The following is a 12,379-nucleotide window of genomic DNA, read 5'->3' on the forward strand; positions in this document are numbered from 1 at the left end:
GCAGCCAGGTCCTGCAGACCATGGTTTGAAGTTCAGATTTCTTTGTCAGAATACAAATGACTATTGTGCTTGAATTTTAACGATGGCTTTTTTACAGCTTTTAAATTCTCTCTTTTCTCAGAAAGCTTTTTGGTCTTAAATAGTGTTGGTGTCCAAAACATGTTAATTGCAGGGCAGGCATAATAACGTGATAGGCAGTGCCATTCCTTGTCCGAAAGGCTCAGATAAAATGCTAAAACAAATCCAGTGCATCAGAAGTTGGAGAGCCTACACCACAGGAGCCATGCTAATCTCTTGTGATGCTTGACTGTACATTGCATCAATGTGCAATGTCGTGGTTCTGCTCTTTCTGGTATCTGCAGCATTGTGCTTGCGAAGACTTGGACAGCACACTTGCACACAACTTCTTTTCCTTATTTTCTTCAGGTTCAGTATGGAATTTTTCCAGATAATTTTACATTCAATATTTTGCTGGATTGCTTTATAAAGCAGAAGAAATATGAAGGTAAGAAAGCACATACCATTACTGCATTCTTAGTTATATGCTCTTATATTTACAGAGCTTGTCTTTAGACTAAAAACTTGCAGACATATTTTTTCCTGAATTCAACATAAAATGCAACTTCACCTTCCCTTGAAGGATTTTCTGGATGTTTTTCTCTTGTTTTTGTTGGGATTTTATTTTTTTTATAGTTTTGAAACTTGCATGAGTCACAGTTTCTACTGTTATTAATCCTATTGCAAGTGTAAACAATCTTCTTCGGTTACATCATTTTCAGTCTGACATATGTGGTACTGATATGATCGAACTTATTAGTGACAATTAATAAGAGTGTTACCAGAATCAAAATGTGTGTTGGTATTCATCTTCCATACATTTAGCTGTTCAAAAAGGTACATATATAAACTGTTTGTGTAGGCTTTCAGACTGTCAGTGGAGCAATCCAGCTATGCTGAATTGCCATATTGAAGTTACCTTTCATGTTTGAGGACATATACTAATTTTAATGACTGACTTTAATTTCACTGCAGGTTTTCTAGTGCTGTAAACTTGCAGTAAGGTTTCCTTTGCATAAAGGTCTTCTAAAACAGATAATGGAAAGGAACTGAAAGATTTTGCTAAACAATAAATTGATACATGCAATTTTTTTACTTTGGGACATGCCCCCTCTATCTTTGAATCCCCCCCTAGTTTATCTGTATTTATTTTCTGTGTAAAACTGAAGGGCTTTTTCCAAACTGTCCTTCCTGACAGGAGTGTCACTGGAACTACATGTAGAGCTTCTCTAGAGCATTGTTTGCTGAATAGACCATTATGGATGATCTGTGACAACACTTCTTACCCTTTGTACTCCTGTCACCCTAAGGCTGATGAAGTTAAGCCAGTCTTCTTTTGTTTGTAATCAAAACACAAGAACAAAAAAATAATTTTTAAACTTTTTTTAGTGATTGAAGAGCTGAGGAAAGAAGAGCCAACTGAAATGTGTAGAGCTAAGATGATTTTAAGAACTCCTTGGCTGTAGTTTCATGCTATTCAACCCAGTCTTCCTTCTTGCAGTGTGTTTGAGCAACCCAAAGGAATAAGACTAATTCTGTAGGTGTATTCTAGTTGCAAGAAATGTTTTATTTTCTGTTTAACTATTTCAAAGCATACTGCAGCAATAAAGCGTCACTGAACATGAGTGCAAAAGGAAGATATATATTGGAAGCTATGCTGATTAAGTATTGTTTTCTTCCATAGATGCTATGTCAGTAGTTACAGAGATCATGCTCCAAGAAAGTTTTGATGAATTATCAACACAGCTTCTTTCTCTCTATGTTTTATACCAGTACCTGGCAACCAAGTCTGAACATACGGTAAGCTGACCACATTCAGAAGGATACACAGAGCCTCTGCTTCCAAGTGTTGTGATACTGTCAATTAGACATTCGTTCATAAACATATTTTATATCCCCTAAGTTTACCTGGGGAAAAAATGGGGGAAAAATTTTTCTCATTATTTTTGCAACTGCAGAAGGAAAAAAAGAAAGGAAAAAAGAAACAACCAAGTATGAAAACCATCAAATCACTTGTCACCTCTTTTGCTCTTTCTCTGAAAGGGAGGCTGTGTAGGGATTTTCAGATGTAATGTGTGACCATTTGAAGGACATGAATTGATACTTCAGTTCATATCAGTTGCCGCTAAAAAAAATATAGAATCCCATTGAGCTGAGTATTGCCCACCATCAGAGCCTGGTAACGGTCATGTTGCAGAATTATAAAGCATTTTTACTAGGTTTTTTAGTACCCCAGTTGGCTTTGGGTGTATTGCTTCTTATTACCTATCTGTTTTAAAATTAAATTTGTTATGTTTCTCTTAACTCCAAGGATTATGGGTTTATTATTTACAGCTTGCTTGGTTTAGGCCAGAATGACAGTTCAGGGTCTTGGAAGTGGCATTATTCTACCTTTGCAGAAGGGGCTCAGCCATGATCTCTGTAGAAAGCTATTTTTAATGTAGTTTGGCTCAAGCCTTCAATAGCATGTTGTCATCTCTATAGCAAATGCTTGACACCTCCATCTGTGTTACATGAAGCATCTTCCAAAACACATTTTACAGGTGCCTTCAGGTTTTACCCAGTTGGGTTGTAATTTGAGTTTTCACCAAAGAAGAGAAAAGTGCATTTACTGTTTTGGATATTCTCTTCATTCCCTAGAAATAAAGCATGCTTAGTCGCTTGTATGTGAAAAGCAAAGGGATTAAAATCTTGTTTTTCCATTGTGTTTGTCCATGTTTGTATATCTGCACTGCGAAGATGAGCATTTGTCAGTATTTGTAGTGTTTCATGGAAACTGAATGTGCAAGTAAAGGTGGTGTGAACATAAGACATGTTTAAGGCAAGGTTATTTATATAACTGTGACTTATTTAATATGCATTTTGAAGTAATCCCATCCAAAGACAGCAATGAAATGATATTTTTATTTGTATACACCATTCAGAGTACCATTCAATGCCTCGTAATGTTCAGAACCAGTTTTCTGTGTTTGGTTAAGATGTAGGGGTAAACAAAGAAAGAAGAACTTTCTTGCAAAATTTCAGTCACTCACATTTTAGTCTTCTGGAAAGGGAGTTGTTCCTAATACAGTCTGTACTGTTCGTCAGGACACATATACTGTAACTGAACTCTGGGCATGTTTAATGATTTTTACTTTGTTGCTAAGATGTGATGAAAGCTGTGTATGCTGTCTTTGCTGCCATTTTGTATTTGTATTTGTTAAAGGAACACTTACTTAGTCGATACATTATTTGCAGTGGGAAGAAGAGAGAAATATTGGAGCTTCACTATTGCTTACGGGTCTAAAGCAAAGTAACACTGTGGGTTTTAGTTCCCAGCTCTATGGCTATGCGTTCCTTGGTAAGTTTTACCTCCCTCATTGTCAGCTTTCCTCTCTTGTCTTCAGAGGCTGAACTAAATTAGCATCTTTGTTTTATTAAAATGTAATCAAGGAGAAGACAAAGGAGAAAAAGAAATAGTGGAAGGACAATTTCAGAGTTACGATTGAATCTATTTTGTAGGCCTGGAGGGTAGAACTGGTTTGAATTTGATTCATCAGAAAGCTTCAGAACCAGTTGTAGTGCTCCCTGCATGTTTGGGTTAGATGTTGAAAGAGAGAAGATATTCTAAATAACAGTGGGATTAGTTTGTTGGTTGACCAACAAATCATAAAAAAAAAATACCCTAAAGTACAGATTTCTAAGGTTATGGACAACAGAGTCTTTCTGGTTAATGAACATCTTAAAATAACCTTTAAACCTTATAAGATGGGAGAGCACACCCTGGAACACACTATGTTTAGAACTTTTACTAGTCATTGTAAAGTAAATGTTGGGGTTGTGAACAGCAGATAGCAGTGCTATATAGTATTAAAGAGAAGTTACAGTATATTCAGAATTGAAGGGAAGGGAAAAGGGCAAATAATTCTTGAATTTCATCTGACTCTTTAGTGGAATATAGTAGAGATGGATATGGTTTTATACTTTACAAAAAGATTATTTACTAGAAAGTAAGTACTCAACAATTTATTGTAAATATTTGTTTCATTACTGCATTATTGAGGGTAATAAAAAGTGAATTTGTTTTTCAAATGTCACCTCAAAATATGATGTGTGGTGGCAGAGTTAGGATGCTGATTTGTATTTATCATGACTGTAAAAAAACCCCTAACTTTCAGCCAAAAAGAGGGATAATTGTGAAAACTAATTTGAAAGCAGGATTTTTCATAGTGCTGTAGTTCATAATCCAATGGAGATACTGTTACAAACAAGGACTTTACTGTCCAGTTGGCATTCAGTTTGGAGAGTTTTAAATGTCATATAGATTATTAGAGTAGTGGCTGTATTTCAAAAACGCACTTCACTCTTTTCTGAGAGCAGTAGTGCTTGGTCCATGACATTGACTTTCAGTGGATCAAAAGCTATTTTCTGTTATGTCACATATACCAAAGTCTTGCCAACACTAATGGAAGTGACCTCTGAGAGAGAAAAAGATGTCTACAGGGACAGAGTGGCCTCAAGCACCTCAGCTATTTTAATTTAGCCGTGGTCCATAGGTTTTGTCTGTGCACTTACTACCTTGCTTTTCCTAAACTGTTCTCTTCCATGTAAAGAGGGTGTGTCTCATAGTTTTGTCTTATTATAGCCAGAGTGCAGATTGAATTGGGAGCTTGGACACAACTCCTGTAAACTACACTTGAAGAGGTATTATCTGTTATGCTGACAATAACAAGATCAAAGCCCAAGAGTTGCAATCATTGTAAATTGCATCTACTACAATGTCATGTGTGTTTCCTCTATTATGCAGGAGTTTCATGATCTCAAGTAATTACTGGCAGAAAAAAAGCCACTTTGCAAGTGGTGCAGTACATCACAGGTCCTGCTAAAATCAATGAACACTTTGTTGCACAGATTGTCTTATCAAGAACCAGAATTTCCTTTTTGGCAGGTGTCCTGTATTTTCTCTTAGGAAGCCTAAGCAGAAACCGGGGTAGTAAGCTGAACGCTTAGCCATAACATGTGCTGTTATGGGTGAGTAAACCCTAGAGGCCACAGAGGTAAATCTGGAGAATCAGATTTAGTGCATACATGCTCCATAGTCAGCTGAAAGCTAAGGAGACATTTGTCTGAGATCTTCAGGCATCCTTCTACAAGCTGCTGTTACAAAGCCAGACAACCAGAAAACCTGGCCACTTACTCTGATTTCCATTTGGGCAAAATTTCTGGGTGAGGGGGAATGAGGAGGTACCAGAAACATGCACATAATTAGATGAAGTTGAGAAAAAAAGAGGCATGTTAATAAAATTAGAGCAATGGAAATTCTTTCAGAAAAACTTTCTAAGTGTTGTTTTTACCACCGAAGCCAAGACACTTGCTAGAAACCAGAGCCAACCTATACAGGTTCCGTTAAGATTCAGATATTGAAACACTAACAATAAAGTGTGTTTTTATCACAGGAAAGGTGGAGTTGACAAAAGGATTAAGAGCTGTGTACCATCTAATGCCACTGATGTGGACACCTGGATATTTAAATAGAGCCTTGCAAGTGATGGAGAATGTGGCTTCATTGTCAGGGGACATCAAAATCTGTAAAGAAGCTGTAAGTATAAAGGCTGTAACTTACTGAACAAGGGGAATTTAATATTAAACAAACTTCAGTAAAACCTGTGCATTCTGTCCTTGTTAGAAAAGATGCCCTGCAAACTTCAGAGGCCTTTACAAGACAGGAGAAGTAATATTTAGAACAGAATCAGTGGTTAAGTTGATGAGCCAGTGATGATGTCTACTGGCGTGTCCTTGGCAGTGAATGTGTGCTGCTGCCACAGACCATTTAAGTAAGTTTTCTAAGCCTTGCCCTCCCTTTAGAGACACCTGTGTCTGTGTCACAGGAAATGTGTCTGTAGGGATGGGAAGACAACTTTGTTTCTCAAGTTTTTGAAACCACTCAGAGACATATTTTTTAGCAGTGGGGATGAACTGTCACATCTTCTTGCTCTTATGGCTAATTGTATGTATTCTGTGACCTCAGATGATGTCCTGAGTGGTACTGGTCCAAAAAGCCAACAGAGTGATTTCTAGAATGTTTGTACTGCCCTACAGGGAGGACAGCTAGATTCAGTCCATTTAGGAGATCGGCACTACCTAAGGGACTTGGGGCTTAAGAGTGTTTTGGCAAATCAGGCTGATCCTGGAATTGGACAGCTTAGGAGTAACTTAGTATGTCACTACCACATGGGCTGGAGCAAAGAAACATCACAGAGGTCTCTCCTTCTCTTCTTGGTACTTTTTCCTAAGGTGTCCCTGATGGTGGGACATTTTGCTTATGTCACTACTAAACTTGCAGTCTCCGCTGACAAGCAGAAGTCTGGGGCACTGCTCAGCAGGTACTCCTACCTATTGCTCTATTTTCTGAAGCTTCTCAGAAAATAATACTGGATAGTCCAAGACAGGTCACATCTGCGACTTCCACCATTTTGAGTTACCTCTTCAGGTGTGTGGTTTTGGAGGTGTCTTTCTTAAAGTCTGGAGAATTCAACTTAATACACTTGTGATTTTTTTCTGCTTACAAACCCTAGACAAATTCAGAAATTCCCTTTCTTGCTCTGGGTTGTAGATGAACATCCTGGTGTTGAAACAGGGCTGTATGTCTCTGGTACCATAGGTCCATAGAGAATCCTATCTGTCTGCATACTGATACTCTAAAAATAATAAGTGCTATTAATTCCTAGAAATTTTATCTGTATAGAGGTACTTTTTACTTTGTTCAGTGGATAACGTAAGAACTTGTAAAAGAAAGTTCTTGCTGATTCTTTACTAATGCTGCGTCTCTGTACATAACCAGTAGTAGAGCCCAAAAAGCAATTCATTGACTGTGAGTGAGAGCCACACGCTCCAAGATCTCCCAAGCACAGTGCAAAATTCTTCCAAGATCATCTCATTTCCTTTTAGAATTTGGTTTTCTATTTAGCATATACAGAAGTCATCTCAAAATACAAGGTAATTCATTAAGTTGTTTGACGGTAGTGTTACTTAGATTGTATTCCCAAACTCTTGATTCTAACCATGACAAATGTGATTGTCTAGATTGATGCCTTAGAGACCATTTTGCAGTCTGTCCTTGAAGCCAAACCTGATCCAGAATCTGCTGAGGAAGCCAAGAAATTAGAGCAGAAGTTGCAGTGTGCAGAGTCAGAAGAAACAGAGCAGTCTAAAGTACCTGAGTACTACAGCCGATTCAAGGTAAGACAGTTTAATTTCTCTAAGTATTCTAAGCTGTGGTAGATCTCTGTGAGGTATACTAGAAAATACAGATGCTGACTTACTATGGCTAGTAGACTGACACCCTTTCAGTGCATCAGGATTCTGTTTGGCATTTTTGAAACTAATGTCACCTTGCATTTTCGCTTCTCCAAACGGGAAGCAGCAGCCTACAAAGACAGAAATGCTCAAGGCTACTTGTCTTTTGTCTGTCTGCTGGAATTTTATCTTCACTTTTCATACATGAAAATGATAACTTCAGTCCTGTTTGCAAAAGTGTTATGTCTTTAGAGACCGGTTATCTGACCTTGTGTGGGCTTGTGCTCATTAAAATGAATTATAATGGGTGTGAGACTACCCTGAATTTATTGTCCATTTGTGTGCATTATAATTATGTAGGAATGTTGTATCTTGTACTTTCAGACTGGAGAATTAAATCAGGTTCATATCACCTTCCTTTTATCTTTAGATTGTTATCATTATTCTAGTGATAACATTAAGAAACACAGAAGGCTGTTCATTAGGGCACATCTACATAATAAGTGCATTTAATTTGATCATCTGATTTTATTTGATCATCTCAAAGTTAGCTAAATGAGCTAATTTTACTTTATCAACTCTGTTTTGTGCTGTGGTAAAAATCAAGTACTTCAGGTTGAACCTTACCTGGCTTACAGTTCCATGGGCAGTGCTCTTTCCATAACCCATCATTTCTGCTGGATGGCTCTGACCTTGGAGAGTTGTGCTAGATATGACTGTTCTAAAGAAATTTCAAAAGTTAAAAGACTAGTATCTTACGGTTTCAGCTCACACACACACTTTGTCTTGCTTTAATTTTTACTTACATAACTTTGCCACTAGCATTTAGATACTAAACTTGTGTTATGGCCGTTAAAACTTTTTAATTTAAGTGTTTGGGAATCAGTGGGTGCTCAACATATGGTAATTAATGCCTTGATGAATTTCAGTGAATTAGGTAAACACAAGTGTCCTTTGAAGGAGGGAGTGAGAAGATTCTTGTATCTCTTCTTGTCTATCCATTGTCTAGCCTTGAAGAAAATAATGCAGAATGCCCAAAATGAGGTCTGAGTATCAAACTGGGGACTAGTGCCAAGAATCTTGTTTTCTTCTCAGCTCAACCTTTTCACAAATTCCATAATTAATCCAAATTCAGGCTTTCCCTGGTATGGCAGTGAGTGACTTTTGGCCAAAAAACTAGTCCCAGTGTTTAAAATCTGAACAGGAAAGTCTGAATATTAGAAAGACATAGCCACCATGTGACATCTATGCATCAGTAATAAGCCAAAATTTCTGGTTGTGTGAATGAGAAAAGGAGCTTACGAGTGAGAATGCCATTTCAGCTAAGCCTGAAGGAGTTCCTAGATTCTTCTCTCAAATCCATTAGGCCGGCCAAGTGGCTCTTCTCAGTTGTGGCCTGGGACATTTACAGGTATACTAGTTCGCAGTGCACTATAAATCCTTCAGGGTGAGGGAAGGTGGCAGCTCTGAGTCAACCTGGTGATGTGTGCATTCCCCAGCTCCTGCCCCAGCGCAGATCATCTGCTCCTTCTGTGTAACCACAGCAGAGGGTTTGCACTTCTGGCGCTGAAAAAAATTCAGTTACACTTTGTCCAACCCTGCATTAATTAGCCAAGATGTCCCAGTCTTTCTCCTTGAGCTCAAATCCAATTACTTCTGCCTCCTGCATTTCCAATTCTGCTTCACAAATCAGATGCCTCAGAATGCAGGCAAAAGCATATGGGTTTGCTCCAGACATACACACACTCCTCTGTGGTACGCCATGGAATGGCCTCTCTGTCTCATAACAACTTTCAGAACAACCATTTGTAAAGTACCTGAAAAAGGCAGGGAAGTCTAACAGATATGGATACTTGGCTTTGCTTCCACTAAAAAAAAAGAGGACCTGAGGGCATTTGTCTCTTTCTGAAAAGCTGTTAGAGCTGTAATCTAGACTCTGACACTCATTTGTGTTGTAATTACCTGTTTTCAGATCCTGTGTGCTGAGGCTCACTGCTCACTATAGTGTTCTTCAGACAATTCTTTCCATCTGTGTCAATGATCAGTAGCTGGCAAACATTTTATCACATAAATGCTGGGAAAACCTTCTCCAAAAACAATGCACCTTCTTCCCTAACTTGTCTGCATGCAGAGCCATGGAGACTATAAAAGTCATGATTTAACCATTTATGAATGTGCTTTTTTGGTACCGATAGGACAGACAGCCTGCTTTCCTAAATCAGTATTATTAATATATAAGACAAGAGCAGGAAGTATTCCAGGATACCAGTGATGCCAGTAATGGCTTAGGAGACAAGACCTGCTAGTTTACAGTTTATTGCCTTTCTGTAGTTCAATTTCCTGTGTATAAGTTCAGCCCCTTTTCAGCTCATCCTTGGTAGAGCTTAATAGGAAAAGTGTGAATGATCTAAACTAGTTAGATATCTAATCTATGAACATAGTTGTCAAGTTTCTTCCCCAAACCCAAGCTGTGCGGTTTCTTCAGATTTTTCACTGATGCCATGTGTACCTACTGAGACTAAAACACCTGAATACTTTATTGAGTTTGGTTTTAATTAATTAGCTTTGAAGATATTTGCTTTGTCTTCATTCTTTATCATAAAATCAAAAAAGAGACAGAACCAAATACGCAAGCCACTCAGACCTGCCTCTGTAGCATTTTAAAGAGTCTTTGATCTGCTGTCTGTCCAGTTCAGACCTCTGAGGTGAAACACAACAAAGCCTGCAGTTGTGCTGGCTGAGGGAGAGAGATAGTGGAGAGGCCTCAGAGGGGACATAATAGTTTCCTGCCTAAAAACAAGGCAGAGCCTCCAGGTAGAAGCTGAGGGGATATGCATTTGCAGATTATTGCCAGCCTGAGCTTGGGTAAGAGGAACACTGTGGATCAGCTGCATACTACATAAACTTCTTGTGATAACTGGAAGTCTGGATATCTGCATGGCTCTAAGACTGCCATTTTGTTTGGAGGAGAATGATCCACACATCTTCATTCCATTGTACTGCAATGCAAAACAAGTTTCATTCAAATGAAGAAAACACAGATGCACCTTTCATTAGAACACATGCTTACTTTAAACATTTTTGCAAGTGCTGGGCTGGGTAAAATGTTTTATTTAAGAGAAGAGTTGGAAAAATGTGTTTTCACCTAATGAATGAACAAGGGATAAAGAATTTTCCAGTGCTGTATAATCTTCTCCATGGTTGTGTATCTGCACATTCAAGGCAATTAATCAGAATGTTAAAGAACCATCAGGCTAAAGATCACAGAAAGCCAGAAATAGTATCACTAGATATTCATCATTTTAAGTGTATTAACATTTTATGCTGCAGGAAATCTATATAAGTAAAGCTTAAGAAAGAAAATTTGAGTTCCTTTCTAAGGCTTTGCTCTATTTCAGTGTAGAATACCCCTAAAAATATATCACTTACTTTTAACAGTGTTGTATAATCTGTGTTAGTCACACCTCAGACACAGTAAGTTCGAAAGAAAAATTATGGGAGTTACTTAGTATGCAGTTAGAAAGAGAACATTTGAAGTGACATGGACCTGTTGGGAGGGATGTTGGTGCAGGCAGTGTTGATGAAATCTTGCAGTTGGTTTTGAGGCAAGAGAAAATCAAGGTGTCTAAATAATATTTATTGTGGTTTACTGGTCAGCTGATCTTTGCTAAAACCAGATAACTGAACTTGGAAAAAGAAGATAATTTGAATAGTTAATGAAAATGAAATTTCATTGGTTCAGTTTTGTTGCAATAAAGACAAATACTCTAGAGGTTAGCATTTCAAGAAATGGTAGCAACTACTACATTGTAGTGGAATGTGTGATAGTAACCTGGGCTGTATAGCAGCACAGCACTACTACTACTACTACTGCTACTAGTACTAATAATAATAGTAATAATAATAATAATTCAGTGATATGTTGGTTGTAGAGAAGTATTTTGTGTCTGATTGTTTTGTGATTGAGTGGCTTTCTCCTTGACACTCCTACCAAATCTCTTTTTCTGACAGGAGCTGAACTCCAAACTGCATTCACTTGGCAAAGTTGAATCTGAAAGCCTGTTAACCCTGACAACCCAACTTGTCAAGGAGAAACTGCCGCAGTGTGAAGTGGAAGACATTGCAAAATATGAGCAGAACCTCAAGAAGTGGGAAGAACTACAAATACTTCTCATTGAGAGAGAGAGAGCAATGAGAGAACAGGCTAAGCAGGACATGGAAGCTAGGAAGCTAGCTAAAGCATCTGCTTAGTACTGGAACTTGGAATGCCGTGGTATGCACTCCTCTGTCAGTGAATTGAAGTGTTTCCCATTATTAATATTTCACTTCAGTCATGCTGTGGGTGTGACTGCTGTATGCAAATAAAGCGTCCCATTTTCTCTGCTTCCTGAAGTAAAGCACGAAATCTTCATCCTGTAAATGTTGTGTTTTCTTTCTACCATCATCCAGGCAAGAGATGGGATAGAGACAACACAAAGAAACAAAGGCATAAGGAGTAGCTTGCCTATGATGAAAGGTCTAGAGGGTGGAAAGAAAAAAAAAGGGAAGAATTTCAAACACAAGTTGTTTCAATAGGGGTTTCTCACAGGAAAGAATGCCTTTTCTACTCTGAACTGCAGACACTAAGAGGATTAACATATATTGATTGGGTTTTTCTCTTTTTCCCAACCCATTTGGAAAATTGAAGCTTCTGTGTATGGAGTAGGAAGGTAGGAAGCCTAACTTTAGGCTATTTTTAAAGCTACAGAGAGTTTCAGCCTAGTGAGTTAGCACTTGAACATGCATTCCGATGTGTCTTTACTGTAAGGATGTTAGAAATTTCTGCATGTACTGGTTCTGCTTTGCTCAATTTCTAGTCAGTAGTGAAACATGCAATCACCTCGGCACACACCAAGGAGCCTCATATTGCAGTGCACTTTCCTTTTATATTGTGGGCACTGTTTTGTGAGGTTTTTGACCTAATTCCCTTCACGGTCCCTTGCCCCATTCTTCAGATCAGTAAAACAATGTAGCTATTCACAAGAGCACAAGGAAATGGCAAGGGAGG

General features: G+C 38.2%; 1 protein-coding gene across 1 annotated transcript in view; it reads left to right on the top strand.

Annotated features, from left to right (window-relative positions):
- The window catches only part of MRPS27 (mitochondrial ribosomal protein S27), a 42,458-nt gene extending 30,706 nt beyond the window's left edge, over positions 1 to 11,752 (top strand). The window contains exons 6-11 of the mRNA XM_002194777.7: positions 427 to 505; positions 1,742 to 1,857; positions 3,295 to 3,397; positions 5,493 to 5,635; positions 7,120 to 7,275; positions 11,344 to 11,752. Coding sequence (XP_002194813.2) covers positions 427 to 505; positions 1,742 to 1,857; positions 3,295 to 3,397; positions 5,493 to 5,635; positions 7,120 to 7,275; positions 11,344 to 11,583 — 837 coding nt within the window. The 3' untranslated portion in view covers positions 11,584 to 11,752. The remainder of the gene's footprint in view (positions 1 to 426; positions 506 to 1,741; positions 1,858 to 3,294; positions 3,398 to 5,492; positions 5,636 to 7,119; positions 7,276 to 11,343) is intronic.
- The last annotated feature ends 627 nt before the right edge of the window (positions 11,753 to 12,379 follow it).

Source organism: Taeniopygia guttata, chromosome Z (genome assembly GCF_048771995.1).
Source record: "Taeniopygia guttata chromosome Z, bTaeGut7.mat, whole genome shotgun sequence".
NCBI lineage: Eukaryota > Metazoa > Chordata > Aves > Passeriformes > Estrildidae > Taeniopygia > Taeniopygia guttata.